This window comes from Urocampus carinirostris, chromosome 12 (assembly GCF_059441175.1).
Source record: "Urocampus carinirostris isolate Australia breed hairy pipefish chromosome 12, RoL_Ucar_1.0, whole genome shotgun sequence".
NCBI classification, from domain to species: Eukaryota; Metazoa; Chordata; class Actinopteri; order Syngnathiformes; family Syngnathidae; genus Urocampus; species Urocampus carinirostris.
In genome coordinates this window covers 16,245,345-16,270,259 of record NC_142360.1, presented here as the reverse complement: position 1 = coordinate 16,270,259, position 24,915 = coordinate 16,245,345, and the positions used below count along the sequence as shown (strand labels likewise).

The window sequence follows — 24,915 nt, the reverse complement described above, 5'->3', positions numbered from 1 at the left end:
GATGGGCAGCACGGCGGCGTAGTGGTTAGCGCGTGTGCGGCACAGTTCTGAGGTCATGAGATCAAACTTTCGTGTGCGGAGTTTGCATCTTCTCCCCGTGCTCGCATGGGTTTCCTCCAGGCACTCCGGTTTCCTCCCACATTCAAAAACATGTCAGGTTAATTGGTGACTCCAAACTGTCCCGAGGTACAAATGAGTGAGTGACTTGTCTGTCTCTGTGTGCCTTGCGACTGGCTGGCAACCAGTTCACGGTGTCCCCTTCCCAATGCCCAAAAATTGCTGGGATGGGCTCCAGCACCCCTGTGACCCTACTGAGGATAAGCGGTGCGGATGATGGATGGATGGTTCAAAGAAAAAGACTAAGTTTCAAATGTATATTGTGTTTATGACAAGCCACTCCAAATAAATGTTTTACATTAAAAAAAACAACACATAAATAGATAAGAATACATTTATCTATTTTTTCTCCTGCCTTTTTTGAGACCTTATCAGTATAAAATTTATTTATTTTTTTGACCAGTTAAAGTCCCTTTAAAAGTGTAGCCTTACAGGACAATTACAATTGCACTTAAATGTCCAGTGCATATTAATGTATATAGAACAGTAATTATTTGTAGCAAATGAGTAATTGGTCCTGAGATACTTCAGTCGAAGGAAAATACAGTTTGACTGCCCAATCAAAATGTGAGATGAGTCAAAACAAGCACACTTATTTGAAAGTGCAAAAAGAAAAGGCACACGAATCCCCTCCAAAAACACGGTGAAGATTTTGAATTTAAAAATGGATTTTTGGGGGTCCACTTACTTTTTGTTTTGGCCTTTCAGTTCAGTTATTGTCTTCGAGAGGCCCTACTAACATATGAATACATTTGGGAGAATTCACTGCCATAGACATCAACTCTAGGAATCTTTACTCTCATTGTCTTCAAATGTCACAGTCGGTATGAAGCTTCCGATCCAATTGCAGAACACGTACAGTACTTGATATTTTCTGTTCCTCTTGATATGGTTGACAAAATTAGAAAAATAAAAGAGAAATGTCAGAAGTTCTGCTTTCAATCCTGCAATACTTAAAAAAATGTATAACATCAGTCTGGTTGGGACTGACTATTGTCAGAAGGTGGCACAACTCTTTGTTCCTCCATCCTGTTTGACTGAGAACGCAAAATGAGACTGAAAAAGTCCTCATCGGGGACAGTTGGTCCTCTTGTGGCGGAGGGTGGTGCAGCACATCTTTGGTCATTCAGTCTCGAGCCCTGATATAAGAACAAAAAGCATTATTAAAGACGATAATTGATAAAATGCATGAAAAAATGTTGAATTGGGGGTAGGCAGATCAATCAAAATATCGGTACTGAGTACTCTGATCAGATTGATACTATTGTCCTGGGATTGATACATAGCTCATCCAAAGATTTCCTCTGTGGAGATAGCACAGCCCCTCTCTCTCTCACCTAACGCGCTCTGCAACTATCAAAGTCAATGCCTGAGGTATGTGACTGACAGACACACTTTTAGCCCCTCTCCTTACCTGGCCACTATCTGGTCTACAGCATCCTGCCTGCCAGGCAGAAGAGAGGGCGACAGAGAGTAAGAGGCAGCCTCATCGAACATGACAGAGGCAAACAGAAAGAGCAGAGCGGTGTGTAATTTAACTACAGAAAAAGATAAAGCCAGGTGCAATTTGTGTGGTAACGTGGTCTGCTACTATGGCAACACTATCAATTTACATAAACACATTAAAAAAGCTTATGCAGAGAACACCAAGCTGCAACCAAAAATGTAAACATGTTACTAATCCAGGACAAAAACCTGAAAATTACATTTCTAAGCAAAAAGTATTGGTGTTGGAATGGTAAAAATCAATGCTGCCGTGTACTTTCTTGGGTCTGATCAATACCAAAATTACATATATTGCCCACCCCTATTACAAATCCCTCTCGATAAAGTTTTTCGTTATGACAAAGTGTATACAGTAGTTAGTGTGTAAAGGCCGGAGTGTATTTGATATCTTTTTACAAAATATATGTGACCTTAACATTCACTCAATCATGTTTAAAAGTCATTTTAAATAAGAGTCAGTGGGAACCTTCCGCCAAGCCTCTACATTTCAAATACAGTGCATCCAGAAAATATTTACATCGTATGTTGTCTTGGTACAGCATTATTACCAAATTGATTCAATTCATTTTTTTACCCTGCAAAAAGATGGCATTTAAGAAGAGGGATTTGTAATAGGGGTTGGCGATACATGGAATTCTGGTATTGATCCGATCAAATTATACATGATAGTATCCAACTTTACTAATCTAATACAGATCTTTTGTCATTGGTAATGTCATGATCATTGAACAATTGTCGCCACTCCTTGAGCTAGTTTCCATTTTTACACGGGATTCCCACACGCAAGTGTGCAACATGCTATTGTTCCAGATGTATTGCAAAAAAAAAATCAGGCGAGAATAAAAACCTATTTCTGTGTCTTCCAACTTAGATTACTTAATGTTAGTAGCACTTTCAGTGAATATTTCGATTTGTGACAACAACTCAGAGAGTTACCTCTCAAAAGAGACCCCCCGTATTCACCAAATGGTTCAAGAACAGCATTCAGTTGACTTTGGGTATGTCTTGGATCAGGATTTTAGGCAAATTTTACAGGAACGTTAAGGGGTTATTGAAGTTGAATGAAGTTTTCATAATCACTATTAGTCTTAAACACTATCACCTCAAAAGGGAATCTTGCTATGGGTAGTTTTGGTTTTGCTGCTTTTTTTGGTTTATTTATTTTTAAACATGTTTAAACTGCACGATAAGTACACTTGAGAAGTGGACATTTTTCCTTTATTTGGGATGAAGCTTCTGATTTGGGTGTGATGGTAGGTCCTTAAGTCAGAAATGCTGGTTTAGCCCACCTCACCCAAGTGTGCCCAACTGAGAATCCATGCTGTGCTCATGCGTGAGTAGATTGCACCCAGTATACCTCTAAATTCCAGATTCTTGCAGCAAGCGTGCTTGGGTATGGTATGATGGCCCTAGTGTGCATGCACACTTAGCTCACCTGATATTTAACTAGCATGTCAAAGAAGACCTCTTCCCCGTCCAACTGGGTAGTGCTGGTCTCATTAGCGCTGTGTCGGGAGGGTGTGTGATCTAGAGCTGCACTGGAAAAAGGGTCTGTAAGAAGAAAGGACAAAAACGCATTGAAGGTAGTGAAGATCAGTTGGGAGTTTAAAAGTCATTTCATCTCCAGTCACCTTGTGAGAGGTCTTGGTTTTCGCTGAGTGCGGTGGGTGTACTGGTCTGGTTGCAGAGGTTGAATCTCAAGCCGGGAAAATGGCCGAGGCTGACTCGCTGGTCGTCCAGACGGCGGGCCTGCGAGCTGGTCAGGAGCTCCAGGAAAGCGGGATCCTGCAACGGTGCTTCGCTAACCAGTATTGCTGAAAACGCAAGCAGAAAGAATCCAACATGAATGATAAATGGACAGCTGAACTTTTGATTCATCGGTTAAGTCTCACATTTAAACCCAAAGTCAAGCCTGATTCTAATCCCCGGGTTTTTTTGTGTTGAAAATTGCGAGGTGAAAACTTCCACTTCCACTTCATCATAAATCCTGATTCTATCTGGATCATCATACCCTTCCATAAATTGTCCAAACTGGGTGGCATACATACTGGACTGTCTCAGAAAATTAGAATATTGTGATAAAGTTCTTTATTTTCTGTAATGCAATTAAAAAAACAAAAATGTCATACATTCTGGATTCATTACACATCAACTGAACTATTTCAAGCCTTTTATTATTTGAATATTGCTGATTTTGGCTTACAGCTGAAAAAAAACTCAAAAATCCTATCTCAAAATATTAGAATACTTCCTCAGACCAAGTAAAAAAAATAATTTTATAACAGCAAAACTAAATCAAACATTTGAAAATGTCCATTGATGCACTCAGTACTTGGTTGGGAATCCTTTTGCACGGATTACTGCATCAATCCGGCGTGGCATGGAGGCAATCAGCCTGTGGCATTGCTGAGGTGTTATTGATGCCCAGGATGCTTCGATAGCGGCCTTCAGCTCATTTGCATTTGTAGGTCTGGTGTCTTTCATCTTTTTCTTAACTATAACCCACAAATTCTCGATGGGGTTCAGGTCAGGGGAATTAGCAGGCCAATCAAGGACAGTGATGCCATGGTCAGTGCACCAGTTACTGGTGGTTTTGGCACTGTGGGCAGGTGCCAGATCATGCTGGAAAATGAAATCCTCATCTCCATAGAGCTTTTCAGCAGATGGAAGCATGTAGTGCTCTAAAATCTCTTGGTACACAGTTGCATTTACTCTGGACTTGATGAAACACAGTGGACCAACACCAGCAGCTGACATGGCTCCCCAAACCATTGCTGACTGTGGGAACTTCACACTGGATTTCAAGCAACTTGGATTTTGCTCTTCTCCAGCCTTTCTCCAGACTCTGGCGCCTTGACTTCCAAATGAAATGCAAAACTTGCTTTCGTCTGAAAAGAGGACTTTGGACCACTCTGCAACTGTCCAGTGCTTCTTCTCCATAGCCCAAGTCAGACGCTTCTTCTGTTGTCTTGAGTTCAGAAGTGGCCTGACCATGGGAATACGGCTATTGTAGCCCATTTCCCGGACACGTCTGTGAACTGTGGCTTTTGATACCTGGACTCCAGCTTCAGCCCACTGTCTTTGAAGCTCCCTCAAATTCTGGAAGCGGCTCTTCTTCACAATTTTGTTAAGGCTGCGGTCATCTCTCTTGGTTGTGCAGCGTTTCCGGCCACATTTTTCCCTTCCAACAGACTTTTTGTGGATATGCTTTGAAACTGCACTCTGTGAACAGCCTGCTCTTTGAGAAATTTATTTTTGTGTCTTACCCTCCTGATGGAGGGTATCAATGATTGTCCTCTGGACAGCAGTCAGATCAGCAGTGTTCCCCATACTTGTGATTTAGTTTACTGAACCAAGCTGAGTGTTTTTAAGGCTCAGGAAACCCTCGCAAGGTGTTTCGAGTTAATTAGATGATTCAGGTGATTAGTTGAATAGCCTACTTGTATACTTTTTCATGATATTCTAATATTTTGAGATAGGATTTTTGAGTTTTCTTAAGCTGTAAGCCAAATTCAGCAATATTAAAATAATAAAAGGCTTGAAATAGTTCAGTTGATGTGTAATGAATCCAGAATGTATGAAATTTTTGTTTTTTTAATTGCATTACAGAAAATAAAGAACTTTATCACAAAATTCTAATTTTCTGAGACAGTCCAGTACATACATCTTGGCTTGTAATTGCAATATTGATAGAATCCCAATAAAAATGTCATCCTTCCACCACAAGTTCTTCCTTTCTTGGTCTTTCATTTTTCAACACAATTTCTCTATGCCCAAGTACTGTCTATGGAACAATCAAGACATTTTATACAAACATAAATCCCTTTTTATTCAACGGTGGTTTGACAACAATCTTATAATAGTTTCCCAGTAATTTAACAGGAACGTCCACCTATAAGAGTTCTTTGAAAAATTCAATGTTCCTTTGTCATGTGGTGACTTTGTAAAAGTCTTGGGAGCAATCTCGCCTGGTATCAGCATGTCATTTAAGTATCAGATTGGGGAGGGTTACCAACAAATTTGTAGTCCATCTTTGGATAGCACTAAGATTGGGAAAACCAACTTAACTGGCGATCGCTATCAAATCAAAGGTCTTATCAGATCACTGATTAAAAGGGAAAACGTGACTGTTCCATATGTGATGTCCTTCTGGAAGAAATGTGTTCATATGTTTGACTGGAAAAGAGTCTGGTTGTTACCCAACTGCTAGTTGTTTACAAGTGTGAGAAGTTTCCTTTAAAATAATTCACATAATTTACCCCAGAGTGCAAATTATAAAGAGCCTTAAAGATGTTTCATGAACATTTTGTTCTGCTGACCCTGAAACTGTAACACATTTATTTTGGCACTGCCCCTTGGCGAAAAAAATTTGGTCTGAAATGTGTTGTTTTATTGCTGGTAAAATTGACAATGGGTTTGAGTTATTTTGGAAAAATATTGTATTTGGAACATATTACCCTAAGAAATGTAAACCAAATCAATAAGAAACCTTATTGTCAATCTTATTATTATTCATTCATTTATTATCTGCACCGCTTATCCTCAGTAAGGTCGCGGGGGTGCTGGAGCCCATCCCAGCTATCTTCGGGAAGTGGGCAGGGGACACCCTGAACTGATTGCCAGCCAGTCGCAGGGCACACAGGGACAGACAACTCACTCACGCATTCACAACCAAGGACAATTTGGACCCGCCAGTATACCTGACATGCATGTTTTTGGAAATGTGGAAGGAAACCGGAGTGCCTGGAGGAAATCCACGCAAGCACGGGGAGAACATGCAAACTCCACACACAAAGGTTCGATCTCATGATCTCAGAACTGTGCTGCCCATCTTATTATCATTTTAGCTCAATTTTAGATTTCTAAGTGCAAATCCACAGGGAGAAAACAAATATTTAATGACATTTAAATGTGAAATAAAACAGTACATTATGTCCACCAAGCTTCCTCGTCAACTAAAACGCCATACAAATAATAATATTTGAAAAGATTTTGGTATTTTTATATAACTTGTGTTTTCTCCTCTGGCAGGGGCAAACCAGTGAAAGCTCTCAGGCCCTGCTGTTGAACAGAAGAGTGTGTTGTTTCACCCTGACCCGAGTGACATGGCCGCTTTCTTGTGTCCCGTTTCATCTGGAGGGACGAAAGCATGACCAACTTGGGTGCCGAGGTGCTTAACTTGTTTGGGGGTTGGCCACGGTCAAATTTTTTGTGTTTTTTGCTATTTTTTCCCTTTTTAAAATTTTCTTTGTTTTTCTATGTGTTTGTCTTGCTGTCGGTCACCCCTCTCGAGGGATATGACCAGGTTAGCTAGATAGATAGATTTACTTTGCTGTAACCTTGGTTATAATGTTACACACATTGCAACACAATTTTTGTATGGAACTGCATTTTTTTTTCTTGATTAAAAAAAAGTACCGTGTTTTCCGCACTATAAGGCGCACCGTGTTATAAGGCGCACCTTCAATGAATGATATATTTTAAAACTTTTTCCATACATAAGGCGCACCCCATTATAAGGCGCTATAAGTGCATGTTGGTTTAAGATCAGGTAATTGTGCAATTTTGTAATTGTAATCGTGTGCAGTCCTTCGAGACATTTTTGTGATTAAGGGCGTCATAAATAAATGTGACTTAACTTGACTTGGCTACAGTACAGGATGTAGTTACATTACGCAACCGTTAGATGGCGTCGCGCTAAAGGGAATGTCAACAAAACAGTTAGATAGGTCAGTCAAACTTTATTAATAGATAACAAACAAGCTTTCCACAACTCCATTCACTCCCAAAATGAATAAACAGCTGGTTTTTTTATTTTCTCTGAGGTAAAGCATTTTCGTGACACATCTTTAACATCTTTGAACAACAGCAAGGCATAACATTTTACTTTTCCTCCATCTAGTCAACACGCAAAAAAACGTCTGATACTGTTATGGTAAATTAATCACAATATAGTGACACTCGTAATGTGCAAAAACAACAAGTGCAAAACAATAACAGTAAAGCAATAACATAATAACTGTAAAATGTAAAACGTTGTAGTGGGTTTTGCATAATTCACCCATGGAACCATTGTTCAGTTAGCGAGTTCCTAGGGGGACTCTTAATTCTGCCGGCTCGAGCCACTCTCGTGTTCGATTCATTAATGTTTAACTCTCTCGCTGCTGCTCTATGCCCGTGTTCTACTGCGTGACTGATCGCCTTGAGTTTAAACTCTGCGTTGTAAGCGTGTCTCTTAATAGGAGCCATTTCAGGGTCTTTATACAAACGCACAAATAAAAGAGAATCGTTATTTAATATTTCCCAGTATGCACAGCGCACTTCTTCTTCTACGCAAAAAATGGAGTCGGTGGCTGCTTACCGTAAGTTGCGAGACCTTGTAATTCAATATTGATCCTTATATAAGGCGCACCGGATTATAAGGCGCATAGTCAGCTTTTTAAAAAAAAAAATCAGATTTTATGTGCGCCTTATAGTGCGGAAAATACGGTGTTTTAAAAAAATGCACATTCATTTATTTTTGATTCGTTTTTAAAATCAATATTGTTTTTTTTTTTATGAATAAATTTCTTTTAACAACTAGGAGCCACTAAATAATTCACACTAAAATCAGCAGCTTAGAATATACCATCCATTTTATATTTTGGCGTTGTTTAAAAATCCTACCATGGACATCTTAGGTCCAACAGTTTTCTTTCTGTGCAGCCCTAATTTCGATTCATGTGAAAACAGATGTAGAAACAAAGGAGCAAACTTACATTTCCTTTCAGTTTCAGGTGGGGTAGATGAAGGAGAGGAACTGACAGGCTGAGGATCCAAGCCACCAAAAAGGGAGCACCTTTGGTCATCCATTCTGTTTCCTTGAAATCGAGAGAGGAGGTCGAAAAAGCCTTCCTCCCCAATCGTGTCGTACGACGTTGGCTACAGAAAGCAAGAAAAAAAAAATGTCAATTGGAAGTTCTGAAACTTGACGCGTTAAATGTCACACACAGTTTGTGGACCTGTTTCAGGGCGAAATAAAGAACATTTTAAGGACTTTCAAAGCCAACTGTCCAGTTAATCTAATACCATTAAAAAAATGTGTTGTGAATCATGTACTCTATTTTGCAGGGGCCAAAAATATACCTGCAATTTGAAAATGCAAATGTAGAGTATTCAACGTTTGGTCAAAATCTTGTTTTGCAATGTCAGAAAATTATGAAACAATGTCAAAACTTGTGAGGTGAATACTGTGGTTTGAATTCAATCACATAGATATGTTATCTGACTGAAACTGCTGGAATGTGAGGTTGGGGACAGTGGACGTTGGCTTCATTTGGTTGCTGTGACCACTCCACCACAGGGGGTCCGACCCTCCCAGGAGACCGGAACCAAGAGCTGGTACACGTCTCACTTCGCAAGGGAAGTCTGAATTTGGTCAGCAAAAATGGAAGAGGGCATATCCCAACAAGAAGAACTGGATCAAAATCCTGGCCGGTCCTGGCGAGGTCTCAGCTGAACAGGCAGCCAGCGAGCCCTGCCAGGTCGGCAGCCAAGCTTGGTCAAGCTAGCGGCAAAACCAGTGGGACAAAGCCAGCGACCTCAGAGAATGCCTCAAGCCACCAGCAGTCATCCTCAGTCAACCTCTCCTTCACCACACTGCATCCTGTGGTCCTCGTCCCAACCGGCTCTCAAGCCTACCAGGATTCCTCATCGCTCTACAGCCGAGGACATAAAGACTGGGCCATTGTCTTCATCGACGCAGAACTTTGCAGAACTTCTCGTTGTTGCTAGCTATTGGTATTGGTGTGACGTAAAAGAGAGAACTCTATCAAAATACAATAAAGTAATAATCAAGCCAATGTCGTCGTCTATCCAAATGGTGTCAGTTTAAGTTCTCAACTTTTAGTTTTGTTCTATTGACTTCTTATTGTTTTGTGTTCTATTCAAGCTTCTTCAGTAGATGATTAGTAAACGAGAAGTCCATAAATCCCAGAGTGTGTGATTAAAGTATATTGACCTTTCAAAATGGTAAAAATAATTCACCTAAAGTGTTTGTAGCCACCCTTCAGAGTAACTAAACAAGGTTTTTCATCCATTTTCCTGACATAATGATCTAAAAAGTTATGTGGTGCTCCAAAAAGGCAAGACGAGTTTTGAAAATAATAAAATCGTGTCTTTAATTCAATTGATCAATAAATTGTTTGTTAGAATAATTTATTTACCACCCATATTTACTACACGAATGTTAATCTTGCAGGTGCATGAATAAAGACGCATGATTTATTAATCTAGAGTAAATGGCAAATTTATGTATTTGAGACAAATCTCTCCCCATATAAGTCTTAAAATGACAGTAATATGTACCAGTAGTTTACGTTTTTAGTTCTTCCCATTACAATTAACCAAAGGCAAACGATTCCTTCATTTTTTTGCATGGCGCATAGTAAATGTCCGTAATTGATTCATAATCCTTGCACTCATACACATTTCATAGTGCTATGTTGAGGTGTAGCATGCACCGGTCTTGTTGCGCGCAATCCGCAGGGGGTGATAGCACTTTATAGGACAATGCTGTGCAAACTAATGCCAGCTGCAGTTAATCACAGCCCCAAAAAAGTATTGTTGGAGTCATTTTTAAGCAGACTTATTGAAAATCATGGCAACAATTACAAGCATTTACAAGAACTTCACCCAAAAGGCAAGCACTTTTAAATCCTTGAAAACACAAGATTAAAATGTAAGCATTTTCAATAATTTCAAGCACCCGTATGAACCCTGTAGGTGGCATTAACCTACCTTTGGAGACAGTGGTGTGTCCACATCAGGCACAGAATGGTCAGACAGGTTTTCATGCTTGTCTTTTGGAGATTTGTTGTTTTTATGCTTCTTGCTTGTTAGTCGGTGAAAGAGGAAGAGCTTAGTGGAAGCTTTAATTGTGTTGTTTTTTGAAGACCTTGACAACCTATCTTCTCCCCAGTTCTAGAAATTGTGTAGAAATGTATAAACATTAGCCATGCAAAATGTTCATAGTGCTGTCATGAGAGCTATCATTCGCGTAAATTTTGAGAAATTCATGGTATACATACTCTGTGCAACGATGAATTTGCAGTTTGATTTGGACTTATGTCCAGGGTGTCTGCACTGCCCTGCATTCGAGGAGGAGACTTTGTTCCTGAAACACACATCGATGTACTGAAGCTTAATGTAATGCAGAAGTGGGAAAATTTACCATCAAAATAATCAGAGCAAAGGGGATGCAATTTCACCATTAGACCCAACTATCTGATAAGGTCAAAGTTTAGTAGACACTCAAAATAATGATTGAAGACATCAATGGTTATTGAACATGCAAGGAGAACAGGGCGGCAAGCCCAAACTTCAAAAAAAGAGATTTTGGTGCAGTAGTAAATATGTGCTCTTCTTTGTAATCGCCATCTTGAATGATCGCATGATCCGAAAACACCTAATGTAAACAACTGGGAGCAGAACTGAAAATTTAAGAAATGGGCTATTTTTATGCCCCGAAGATTAAAATTCGATGGGGCTTGTACAAGGCCAAAATTAGGTTTCATACTTAGAATTTAAGCATGAGGTTTTTATTTAGGCGCGCTCTGTAATCTTGAATTCGCGGTAGTTTGTTTAGTTGCCCAGCACCATGTTTATGAAGTGACAGAAGTTAAAAAATGAAAAGAATGCTACTTACCTGAAAGAAAACTGTTGTTTGCTTTACTGAAGATGTTAGAATAGATGTTGGATTTAAGACCCACGACGAGACGGAGGTCTGACAAATTCATCTGTGCGGTGGCCTCACTGCTCTTGTCACCAGTCTAAGACATAACAACATTGATAGTTGTACCACATTACAACAAACAGGATAGTCTTTCATTTCCAAGGACACAGCGATACTTGAAAGTGCAAACTTAGGTAGCGAGGTAGAAGGGAATTTAAAATTTAGAGCTCACAGGTGACTCCAATGCTACCCAAAGCTAGCTAGCAGATTCCAGAATCAAGAGCCTGCAGCTGGTACAAAATGCTACAGCGAGGCTTTTATCGAAGAGAAGAGCGTTTGATCACATTACCCCGATTTTAGCTAACTTGCATTGGTTACCTGTCATCTTAAGATGTTATTTTAAGGTCCTGTTGGTATTAAAATAAATTATGCATGGATTTGCCCCCCTCATATCCTTCAGATTTAATTTCATACTATGTTCCTGTTTAGGGCATTCGCTATGAAAATGCTGGTCTACTAGTGATCCCAAGAGCCAAGAAGAGATCCGCAGGTTCGAGATTCAATCTGCACCCTCAGTGGAACTAAATGTAGGCTTAAAACACACTTCTATTCTCTAGCTTATGAATGACCTATATTTCCTGTTGACAATATCTGTGTATTAATTGTTTTTACAACGTCCATTGCAGCCTGGTCATCCTGGAAGGGGGATTCCCTTCTCAAGATTTCTTCATTTTCCTCGTGTTGAGGTTTTTGAGTTTTTCCTTGCCCTCACTTAGGTTTTAGATCAGGGGATGGTGTAATAATAGTCTGTAGTTTGAAAATAGTCTGATGTCTGTGCAGTCCTTTGGGACTATTTGTCACAAATAAACATGACATGACTTGACTTTTTTTGGCCGATCAAACTGAGCCTCAACATTCACAAGGTACTGCAGAAGGGAGGACAAAAATAAAGCGATACATTTAAAATAATAAGAGACCATTATTATCTTGTAAATTTGATCAAATCATCTAATGAAATGAAATGCATTTAATGCTTAGCTTTTGTCTGGGGAGTGTTCAGTTTTGTCTTAAAATATATGGTGTGTCTCTCTTCCTGTCTCCAAAAAGAAAAATCAAAACATTTTGCTTTCATAACTCTTCAGGTCAAGACAGTTCCCGATCCCTGTAAGGTCATGAATTAGGTCTGTTACGGCTTTGACCGCTAGATGGTGATGTTGTTATTACACGAAAACCCAGAGGAAGGGCGTATTACACAGTAATCACTCACCTCTTTGGCAATTTCCAGATGTTTTTCAGCAAAATGCATAGCTTGCTCGTGGTTCCCCAGAGCCGTGTGGGCATTTCCTAGACTCCAGTATGCCCTTCCTTCACCGATTCTGAAGGACACAGAGAAAGGCAGCTTGGAATAATTACATCTGACAGGGAAAAGCATTTATTCATAAACAAATCTGATAATATACTTTTATGGCAACGTTCAGTCCAAGTGAATGTCACAAACTGACATGTTTTTCCTGTTTTATTGTTTCTTATTTCATTTTAGAAACGATTCAAAATAAAATAGAACATTAAATTTGTAGGATACATTTCCACAAGAGAAATTGCTAAAATAAAGTACAATAACAGTAATATTCAATCGTACAGTAAAGAGCACTGCAGTGTTATCCAAAAAGAGGATTCTATAAATGAAATTACCCTATTTTCTGGACTATTAGGCGCACCCAAAACCCCCAAATTGGCCAGAACTGGAAATGTGCACCTTATAATCTGGTATGGCTCATGTAAAGAAAAAAAATGGAAATTCATACCGATCTCACAACATATTTGTGCAGTTATTGATCAATCAATGTTTATCACTGACCGCAGTTGCATTACAATGGTGGCAACGGGTATCGAACCTGAATAACGGCGGCAAGAACGCTGAATCCTAACCATCAGGCTACTAGGGACATCGATTACGTAAGAAAAGTAAATAGATCTTATTTTATTATCGAACTATTTTAGTCACAGTACCGGATACAAGTGTTAGAGAAATTAAAGAAAACAAAAGTAATCAAAAATCGTTATAACATTTTGTTTGACTTTTCCTTAAGATAAATTGAAGTTAAGATATTTAGGATCTCCGGTTCATCGGAGCAGCAGGACGCTTGACACTGCCAACAACAGCGACTAAATGATAAAAGTGCTATATCCGAGTCCGATCAGGAGGCTTCTCCTGCTAATGGTAACCATGAAAGCCTGTACCATTGGTTTCATGTGAGGGAGCAAAACTCTACCCAAAAAACCGCCTGGAGAGGGATGGTTAAGCGATCCATAAACCGTGAATGTGAGGTGACAAAAGCTTTTGAATACATGCGGCCAGGGGTTTATTCAAATCTTACAGGGCAACCAAATTACTTCCCACAATGCCTTTCCCTTCATTCAGTTCAGAATATCGAGTGCTTTGTAAAGACATTGCGAGTCGGCGATACAATACTTTGTTTCAGTGGTCCTCAACCTTTCTTGTACCACAAACCAGTTTAATGACTGACAATATTTTCACGGCCCAGCCCAATAATAAAATAAACGTGACTACAAAAAGTATAATTATGACAATAAACTACCTAACCTCAACCATAACCCCAGTGGTTTATCAGATAGTATCCGGCGCTCAGGTATGGCGATACAGGCATTTTTGGTATCAATCCAATCGATATCAATCCAATACCGATGATTTTAGCTCAGAAATGTCATGATTAAATAACTGAACCCATACCTGCTTGAGTTAGTTTATGATAACGATAAAAATAGCAAAAATGTTTAAGGCACTGCAAATGTTCTGTTTTTATTAAAGGACCACAATGAAAACTTGAACAGTATAAAACATAAATGTGAAAATTTCTGTTACAACTGTTTCAGAACATAAATCAAGTCAGACGGAAAAAAAAGCAGCAATGTAACAAAAATACAAATACAACAAAGCTTACATGGCAACTATAATATCCTCCATTGCTTAATATTATGGAAATGAAGTCAAAGTACAAATATTGTAAGTAATACTATAAGAAAACTATTAACACTTTAAAAACAAAATACAAATAAAAACTGTTTTAGGAAAAACAAGAGTCGAGCCAAAAAAGCAGCAATGCAACAATGCAAATAGTGTATAACAATGTTAACAAAACAACTAAAATACCTTCCATTGCACAATACAAAAAAAAAATAAAGTCAGTAATTATAATGTAATAAAGTTATCATAAATGCATATTATAGTGATAGTTTTATTAGGAACACAGTATTGATCCTAAGACTACAGTATCCATCCAATCAAAGTACGAGCTCAGTAGCGATGGTATCGATATTTGGATCGATCCGTCCACCCTTACTTTTTGTGTGTCGCCCATATCCCTAGAAGTCTAGTGGAAATGATCCAGCACTCTCCCTGCTACGGGTTTTCTGTTACATCTGTTTTTTACATTTTGTTTAGCGATATATTCCAACTGATCCATAGATGCAAGAATATGGCAATCATTTAAGTGTTACCCTAACGCTCACTATAGCGTGCGCCCTATGTAGGAAAAAAATATCACTGAAGACTAATTTTTGGGGGTGCGTCTTACAATCCAGTACTGAAAATGATTGCTTCCAACTGAAGACCGATTTTTCTTTTCAGTTAACTTGCAAAGCAGTACAAAGGAATGCACTGTATGGCTTGTACCTGTCGTTGAGGTCTTGAGCAATGACCAAATGTTTGAGGTGATAATCAATGGCCCTCTCATAGTCCTGAAGGAGTGTGTAAGTGTTGCCCAGACTGTAACAGGCTTGAGCCTCCACAGCCTTGTCCTTCAAAAGCCGGGCCAACTGCAGAGTCCTCCTTATGGAAAACCAGAAAGGAAGTACAGGTGAAAGAATTTCCTATGTAAGCGAAGAGGAATGGCAGGTATGCATCTTTTTACTGGTAATTTTATCACTCAGGTTTTTCCCATTTCCTTCTTGTGTTAGTTTTCAGATAACACGCCCGATGTAAGTGGGCCGGTCGCAACCTGTGTCTTAAATCAAACGTAATATAAATTAAAAATAATAATCAGTTTTTTTTCTCACAAAAATGAAAATCTTTCTAAGTATAACTTTCATTTCAAAGGGACCCCCATGTAATATTTGACCACTAGATGTCACAATATTCAGTAATGCAACCGAAAATGACTGTTTAAAAGCACGAGGAAGAATACAAACTTCAGAAACTCAAAATGCACCATTTACTTCTCATTTTTTGCCCAGCCTTTTTGGGTTTTTTTGGGTACCCGTAGAAACAAGATGGCAGACAAGTGCCAGCTCCCTTCAGGTGAGAATCACAGTATGTAGAATAAATGTTTACTTATTAAGATACCCTAAGGGTGTGCTCATGTAACCAAACAGTACTTTAGCCACAGTTCTTAATCACGGCACTAAGCTATAGAAACAGTAAAATGTTTTTTATGACAAAAGAGCCGGACAAAATGCTCACACTTACTTATAATGGCCGGCAGCCACTTCAAACTGGCTAAGGAATATATGAGCATTGCCAAGATTACAATGCGCCCTCCTCTCAGCAGACTTGTCCCCAAATTCTTTGGCAATAAGAAGGCGCTGCAAAACATAAGAAATAAAACGGTTAACCTTCAAAACAACATTAAATTGTATAAATTCTAATGTCAAAACATGAACATGGCCAGTAAATCTTTAATGGGCTAAATTAAATGTATGTAAATTCAGATTATAGATTTTTATTTTTGTTGTAATCTGTGTTCAACCCACCTTTTCATGTGCCGCTACAGCAGTTTCAAAGTCTCCGAGGAGATAATAGGTATTACCGAGGTTCCCATAGGTACGACCCTGGGCTGCATGATCTCCTAAATCCTTCACCAAGCAGAGGTTGGCCCTAAAATTAGAATTACAATTGTCTTTATTGTCATTGATAACAATGTAGTGAACATTGTTCGCAATAAAATTAACCATGACACTCCAGGATGAACAGGAGATAAAGACTCAAAAGAGAAAAGAGAAAAGAATTTCAGGATAAATGGGCAAAAATATGCACAAGGTTGTGTTGGACCTGACCAAAGCTGTAATAATAGCTCAATGAAAAATATAGTGCATTGGAAGAATACTGGAATGAAAACAACACAATTGAAAACTAAAAAAAATAATCCTAAAAACGACTATAAATAAGATAAAGGTCATCAACATTTTTCATGGCCAAATTCAAGCACTTTTCAAGCACTTTAAGGACCGATTTTTAAATGTTTCCAGTACCTTCAAAGAGAAAGCCATCGCAGACCAAAAGAACAATTTTTTTTTTCTCAGTTGACTTTGACGACTTAAATAAAGTCGCACAGACATTGTGCCATTTTGAGTTGGTCCTATCTATGATCTATGATCTTTTTGTGTCAATGAGCTGCTGTATACTGACATGAATTCTGCCTCAACAATGCTTGCACAGTTTAGCTGTGTCACACTTGTTTACAAACACAGAAAGGCTTCATAAGTGTTGATTAATTGAGTTCAATACGGAAGACATACAAATAAATTATTGTCATATTGAGCCAAATTTTGACTCATTTTGTCTTGAAATTGATAGAATGCACTCAGCCTTTGTGCTATTTGATTACTTTTATTTTAATTGTATATTGTTCAAAATATCATTGTCTAAATTGGTTAAAAAAAGAATTGTAAATATTTAAATGATAAAATGAAAAAAAAAAATATATATATATATATGTAGCATAAATTAAAGAAATATATATATTCTATTGTTTTGCATTTTTAGGTATTTTATGTAGTTGTTCGCCTTTAAATCTGTTCAGTGAGTAAAAAGCTAAAACTGTTTTGTGTTTTTCAATTTTTTTTGTAGATCTGTGAAAATTTTCATCTACAGTCGTATGCAAAAGTTTGGGCACCCCTGATTTTCCTTTATAAATCATTGGTTGTTTGAAACAGCACTTTCAGTTAAACATATCAAATTGCAGACAAACACAGTGATATCTGAGAAGTGAAATGAAGTTCATAAGATTTACAGAAAGTGTGTAGTAATTAAATAAACAAAAGTAGGCAGGTGCATAAATTTGGGTACCCTTGTTGTTTTATGGATTTGAATACCTATAGCACTAATTATTGGAAAACACAATTCTTTGATAAGTTCATTGAACCTTGATACACATGTGAAGCCAATCATGAAAAAGGGTATTTAAGGCGGCCAGTTGCAAGTTGTTCTCCTCTTTGCATTTTCTGAGGAGTGGCAACATGGGAGCCTCAGAACAACTGTCAAATGACCTGAAGAAAAAGATTGTTCAACATCATGGTAGCTCTATATTATGCCAGGAGAAAAAAAAAGCTAGCTGAGAGATTTCAGCTGTCAGTTTCCACTGTGAGGAACAAAGTAGTGAAATGGAAGCCCACAGGCACAGTTCTAGTTAAGGCAGGCCAAGAAAAATCTCAGATAAGCAGAGGCGAAGGATGGTGAGAACAGTCAAACCCAACCCACAGACCAGATCCAAAGACCTACAACATGATCTTGCTGGAGATGGTGTCACTGTGCATCGTTCAACTATTCAGCGCACTTTGCACAAGGAGATGCGGTATAGGAGAATAATGCGACAAAAACCTTTTCTGAGCATATGCCACCAACAGAGTCGCTTGAGGTATGCTAAAGCACATTTGGCCAAGTCAGCTTTATTTTGGAATAAGATGCTGTATACTGATGAAACTAAAATTGAGTTATTTGGACATAACAAGGGGCGGTATGCATGGCGGAAGAAGAACACAGCATTCCAAGACAGACACTTGGTACCCACAGTAAAATTTGGTGGTGGTTCCATCATGCTGTGGGGCTGTGTGGCCAGTGCAGGTACTGGCAATCTTGTTAAAGTTGAAGGTCGCATGGATTCCAGTTAGTATCAGCAGATTCTTGCGAACAATGTTCTAGAATCAGTGACAAAGCTGAAGTTTTGCCAGGGCTGGATACTTCAACAAGACAACGACCCCAAACATCGCTCAAATTCTACTCAGGCATTCATGCAGAGGAACAAGTACAATGTTCTGGAATGGCCATCTCAGTGCCCAGACCTGAATATTATTGAAAATCTGTGGTGTGATTTAAAGCGGGCTGTCCATGCTCTGAAACCATCAAACCTGACTGAAGTGGAGATGTTTTGTAAAGAAGAATGGTCAAAAATACCTTCAACCAAAATGCAGACCCTCATTGGAAGCTATAGGAAGCGTTTAGAGGCTGTTATTTCTGCAAAAGGAGGATCTACTAAATGTTGATGTAAATTTATGCACCTGCCTTCTTTTGTTTCAGCAATTATTGCACATTTTCTGTAAAATCTATTAACTTAATTTCACTTTGTTTGTCTGCTATTTGAAATATTTCACTGAAATTGCTGATCTGAACAACCAATGATTTATAAAGGAAAATCTTGAAAATGATCAGGGGTGCCCAAACTTTCGCCGTGACCCAGAACACCTGATGCAGTTTAGGCTGTACCGTTTTCTTTTCTGCTTCAAGTTGATATTATCATGTGGAATAGATCATGGGACCGTTCACGATTATTTACGACTGCTCTGAAAACGTAAATTAAAGCAGCGCCAGGGCATCCATACTGTGGAGAATAATGCCAAACTGCAAAACAGACATGAAAACATCTTTTTTTCATTGGTAGTAGCCACAGTATTAGACCAAATAGCATTCGCTTATCACAGTTTCTCAAAGGATTAAAACAAACTCCAATGACCTGACAATGACTCATGTAATACGGAAAGACAACAGAAGCATTTTTCATGGTGAATTTCCACAGCTGTTCAATTTGGATGCATAAATTCAGGACTTGATTTGTGGGTGAAAAAGTTGAACTATCATGAGTATGTTGTAAATATTTAATAAAACACCCATTTAGCTTCTGTTATATATTGTATGAAAGATGCTAGCAAAAACATCAAATTGTTTCTCCTCTAGAAGGGCGTCATAAATGTTTCCAGCTGTCAGCATGGTGTTTTGTATTTAATGCGCATGCATTGTGAAAAAGAGCAGCTTACTTTTTTTATTAAAAAAAACTGTATTTTAAAATATTGTTCGCTATGTTGAGGAACCGCAAGCCGGCACTGTCCTTCAGCCTGATTAGAGAGCAGCTAATAATTATCTGGTCTATGTTGATTGCTCTCTGTATGGTTTTTCTATCCGCCGCCTTTAGCGCTGCACCATATTCCTCCAAAAAGTAAAATAAAGGAAGTTGTGATTAATCATGCAATTAAATTGGACTGGTGTGAACTACTCAGTCATATGATTGATCTACTCTTGCAGGGCAACATTCCCGCCACGAAAAAAGAAAACAATTGGCCGAAACGTAATCAAAGCCGCACTGTTTAAAATGGAGCAAAAAAGTGGTGGCTTGTAGTGGAGGATTTACGGTAACTAGAGCACAACCAAACTCTGTTTTGCTTTCCCTCTATTTTTTGTGTGTTTAGGAGTGTGTGCATAAAGTCCGCAGTTATGTGTGTGTTAAATACAGCAAAGGTACAGTGCTCCTTATGGCCATGAAAATACAGTCACTTTTTATACCAAACAGGTCTATGGTTGCCACATTGCATTGAGCTTCTATTTTTACATACCCGGTAAGAAAGAAAAAAGGAATAAAAGTTGTTAATCAAAATGTGCAGTAACTCACTCATAGTACTGTGAAGCTTTCCTCAGGGCTATTCTTGCTTCCTCTGGAAACTCTCCTGGCTCTGTCCCCGACCAACAGATGCTTTTGCCTTTGGCGTGGTAAACGTTCCCAAAATTATACAGTGCTCGAGCCTGCCCAACCTAAAACGTGCAAAATAGATTTTCAACGGCTACTGCACTGACCAGCAGAGTTGAAATAATACATTCTAATAAAATACACTGACAATAAATACTGTAAGTCTGCATGCTTTATTTGAACTTGGTGGTTGATATAGCACAATTGTAGAGTACAGTACACCCAAGGTTTTCTATGTCCATCCCATTACAGAAATAACTAATAAACAGATTTATCTTTGCAATCCCTGAAGTAACACTCTTAACTGATGCTACCAATGCATGGTTTGTAAAATGTTTTCCACAAATAAAAATGGGACATTACTATGAGCATATTGACAATGTTTACAACAGTATCTACAATAAAATTAAAAATGTTCATTAATTGATCTGTGCAATTAAGATAGTCAGGAGAAAGTCCAAGCCATCATTATATATATTGCGTACCTACCTTATCACACATTGCTCTGGTGATGTCTAAATGTCTTTGGCAACAAACCACTGCTTCATTATAGCGTCCTAAAAGTTTTAACGTGTTCCCAAGGTTGCCACTTGCTTTGGCCTCACCAACTTCATCACCAATTGTCCTAAAAGATAAATTATATGAAATTTTAATTGCAATTCCAAAAAAAGTTAACAACTCTTTTAGATCAAATTAAATTTTACTTAAAAAAAAAGATCTATTGTCAGGCTGATCTGTTAATGTTTTGCAATGTCACCTTGTAAGTGTAAGATCATGCCGATGGTACTCCAAGGCTTTGTTGTACTCCTGCAGGTGAAAGTAAGCATTGCCAAGCTGGCTATAGATGGCGCTAAGGATTTGGAGATCCTCTGTTCCAACTTTGATGGCCGACTCAAAGAAGGACACACCGGCACGATAATTACCGGCCTTACAGAGCCTTTCACCCTCCAGGGCCAGGTCCAGACATGAGGACTCCATCCTACAAGGAAGCAGAACAAATGGAGTATGTGAGAAGAATTTTTTGTAATACTTTTTCTTTAAAAGAACATTTGACATCAACCAGCATTAAATCTTAAATCGTGTTTAATTATTTTGTCATATACTAAGACAAATGAAGGTTTCACTGCTTTCACGGGTTGTTGTAAACGTTTTATTTTATTTATTTATCTATGTGGCTGTTTTTAAGTAGTTTTAGGCGCTCAACTTCAATGTGAGTGCATAAAGTCAGTAATTTGTAACTAGATAGTAACTTGCAGATGAACGCGCGACTTTTGGGTGTCAGTGATCTGGGAGGGTAACGCAATTACTCTTTAAATAAAATAACTAGTAGCAGTAAATAATTACTTGTTTCAGTAACATGCCCAATCCTGATAAAGGTGAACAATACAGCATGGTTAAATATTTGAACCAATAAATTCAATGGATGAGAAAGTAGGTTACCTAAATTATTAGAACTAGAAACACAAAACATTGTGACCTGCTCTAGCGAAAGTGTTCTCATGTCATAAAGTAAAAATTCACATTATTGACCAAAATATATTGGTAGGCAATTTTCCCTCTAATTTTCAACGGGTCTGAGCGTTCACACAAAGTCGGTGAGCAACGCTTGAAACAACAGTGAGCAACCAAAATCCCAAGTGTGGCAGGATAATTAATTAGCAAACATGTCCAAAACTTGACATCAAGTTACATTTTGCTGAGTTTCCGGCAATGCAAAATTATTTTTCTCTTTTGAATGAATTGACTCATGTACTATTGCAAAGGTTGTACGGCCTACAAACCTCGTTTGCTCTTACAATTCTTTCACAAGATATCCATTTCTTTTTATTTCCTGACATATTTTGTCGAATAATAATTTTGGGGGGCTTATTTAGTCGGTTGTAAGATACAGAACTGTACTTAATCGCATTTTTAGTGGAAGTACAATGTCGGCAACAAGATTCACTTGATATAATTGGAAATTATTTGAATGCAACACAAACTTTTTCTTCTTTTTTCCGTGTTTTTTTTCTACTTTTTTTTTTAATTCCTTTAAAAAAAATCTCATTGTGTTTATTTTTTCCGAGCTGTTACTTTTTCCTTTTTGTTCTCCATTTACTTTTTTCCTACATTTCTTTCTTTTCTGGCTTTTTTCTAAAATTTTTCCTTCTTTTTTTCTCTTCCTTTTGTTTCTTTTTTCCTCAGCTTTTCACTACTTTTTCATTTTGGTATTTTTTTCTTTTTTGTTCTATTCCCCATTCCTTTAAATTATTTTGTGCAGAATTTTACATAATATTTGGTCATGTTGGGATTAAAGAAGCAAAAACAACCTGAAGAGCCGTTTAGGACCCGAAACAGCCGGTTCCTTTTAGTGAGCCGAGCCGAAGAAGCAGGTTCTCGACAAACTCTACTAACTTTACTCAACTTCGTTCTACTTTAACTCGACTTCAAAATACCGCATTTCGGACACAACGTCAGGGGAACCCGTGTATTTTTACCTTCATGCACTGTAATTTTGACTTGAGTCGCTTCTTAATTAGTAATTTTGAGCCCTCATTTTTGTGCGCTGGCTAGATTTTCTTGTGCGCTGAGAATGTGCGGGCAGTGCGCAATTGCGCACGCGCGCAGCTTAGAGGGAACACTGTTGGTAGGTCAAAAATTGTTGGAGATTTCTTAAAAAAGGCTCTCATAGTTCTTTGCATCCCTATTTCTATTTCACCGGAGCCCAAATGTTAAATCGTAGTCTAAGTGTATTAAAAAAAATTGTGATTTGTAAACCATGCATTGGTAGCAAATCTGTGTACAAAGAAAAAGTGTTTCCCTCGAAACTATGAATTACAATAAGTCTACATTAAAATTGCTGTGTTATTTTTTACATATGATTGATTTATCATCCATCACTTCAAATGGAATTAAGTGAAGAAACAATAGATAAGAAAATCTCAACATACAGTATTTTTTTAGATAGGAATGCTGTTGGCAGAGCTGGTCATATTTGTTTAACACATTTCTAAATAACTTTCCGAAAAAACGTGTGCATTAATTCACTTGTGGAACAGTTTTTTTTTATCCACAGTAATGAAATGTGTTAGTTTCTGTAAAAAAATAAGAATAAAAATCAGTAATTTTCTAAAAGTTTATAAAATGCATCTACAAATGATAGACATAAAGTCTAAATTCATATGTCACATTAGCTTTATTGGTTCGTTTACAGTTTAGTAGACACTTAAAAGGAGAGAAGACATCAAAGGATTTTGACCTTGCAAAGAGAAAAGTAGAAAACCTAAATTCCAACCTGCACTAAAAGCCCTCCCGTGTCAATTTTCAATTACACGTCCTAAATTACTGAAGCAGAGCCGCCCTAAAACGTGTTAAAATTAAAGAACCGTAACATGATTGGCTGATAGTGCCAATAATGTAAACAGTGCATAATCGTCAAAACAAAGAGCAACAGTGCGCAATAATAGCTAAAAAAATGAACTTGCATCCTATGCAATCTCCAATGTCCAATATTAAAAACAGACTATAGCTGAATAATCAAATGCTTTATCAATGGATTCGTGATTTCGGTGGATTTCAAATGAAGATTAAATTATGCACAAAGACAGTAGGTAACTATTTCAGTGTTTTATTCAAAATCAATATCCTGTGATACAAATTGGGTATCGCGGATACAAGCCAGTTGTCATGGAAATGCTTTTTTGACACACGCTCTTTCAACAAAATGTTTGTAGTAAGCCAATACTTCCACATTCCAGTTTTTTTGCATCACTTCACACGTATTGGGCACGTGTTTTCTATTAAAACAAATCATATGCAAATGCATCCAATACGAGTGTTGTTCTGCATAAAATATTGTTTTCAGGCAAGTGATAAAGTAGTCGCTGGACTCGCATACCTGTTGCTTCCTCCCGTTGTAATGCACTTAAGGCAGTCTGACATGACGAACATTGCAAGCTTCTTACTCGTTGAAGCAAATACAGCAAAACAGCCCACTTTGCCTTCACCTCCTTCATGTGCATACACATAACGCACTCAGTCACTGTGACCCACAATCATACAGAGAACAAAGATACTGCACCGCTAGATCAGCTATTGCTGTCCAAAATGGAGCTCTGCTAAGTTGTGGGAACAGCAAAACAAAAGGACTTAATCCGCTCAATGCTCACATTGGTTAAAACAGTCCTTGCCTTGGACACAGCACTGCTACAAAGACATCAAGCCAACCCGTTTTATGCTAAACAGGAACTACAAATAATTTAAACAATTTGCAGTTATTAGGTTGTTACATTATATCAGTTGACCAGAAGATCTAAGTGAAACGATGGTTAGTGTCATTTCCAATTACGTCAGATGTCAGTGTTAATTATAGCGACTTTAAGTGGCTCCAGTCAACCCTAAGGCTATTTGCTCAACACCCCAGGAAATAAAAGATTTAACAGCAGACGTCTGGGGGGCGGTGTGGGTAGGGGATTTATATCATTTTACAGAGACTTCAAAAATGATTAACTACACCACATGATTGCTCAAACTAGTTCAGCGTGTAAGCTACTGTGAAAATGATCGAACAACCACAAATGTGAAACATGTAAAAATTTACAGTGTATAAACTCTTTGTACATTCTAAATTAAGGACACAACAAGCAAGGACAAGTCTTGCATTAAAAATAAAACTTCCTAGTTTGTGCAATTAAAAGCTGGTAATATTTTTCTCTGGATGCATAAATAAATCAAATACATTTGATAAAACTAAGTCCGTACTACAAAAGAATCAAGTAGAGTCAGTCCTTTATTCAATGCCAATGATTATTCCTAATGAGGCTATTCCGAGAAATAATAAATAATAGAATC

At 38.0% G+C, this 24,915-nt stretch overlaps 1 protein-coding gene across 1 annotated transcript; it reads right to left on the bottom strand.

Moving 5' to 3' along the window:
- Positions 1-894: 894 nt before the first annotated feature.
- On the bottom strand, positions 895-24,030 carry LOC148355094 (G protein-signaling modulator 2-like). Its single transcript, XM_088350522.1, has 15 exons — positions 23,963-24,030; positions 20,843-21,064; positions 20,575-20,710; positions 20,011-20,150; positions 16,106-16,229; positions 15,822-15,937; positions 15,030-15,185; positions 12,603-12,711; positions 11,305-11,432; positions 10,692-10,803; positions 10,402-10,584; positions 8,382-8,544; positions 3,255-3,437; positions 3,059-3,174; positions 895-1,256 (listed from the first exon to the last, which is right to left on the bottom strand). Exons 1-15 carry the CDS (start codon positions 24,013-24,015, stop codon positions 1,089-1,091), a joined length of 2,109 nt encoding a protein of 702 aa, XP_088206648.1. The 5' UTR covers positions 24,016-24,030; the 3' UTR covers positions 895-1,088.
- Between the last annotated feature and the right edge of the window lie 885 nt (positions 24,031-24,915).

Coding starts and splice junctions, on each gene's coding strand:
- LOC148355094 (XM_088350522.1), bottom strand. CDS start 24,015: ATGTTCGTCATGTCAGACTGCCTTAAGTGCATTACAACGGGAGGAAGC. Junction 10,585..10,691: donor CAAATTCATCGTTGCACAGA/GTATGTATACCA, acceptor CACAATTTCTAG/AACTGGGGAGAAGATAGGTT. Junction 3,175..3,254: donor AAACCAAGACCTCTCACAAG/GTGACTGGAGAT, acceptor TTCTTCTTACAG/ACCCTTTTTCCAGTGCAGCT.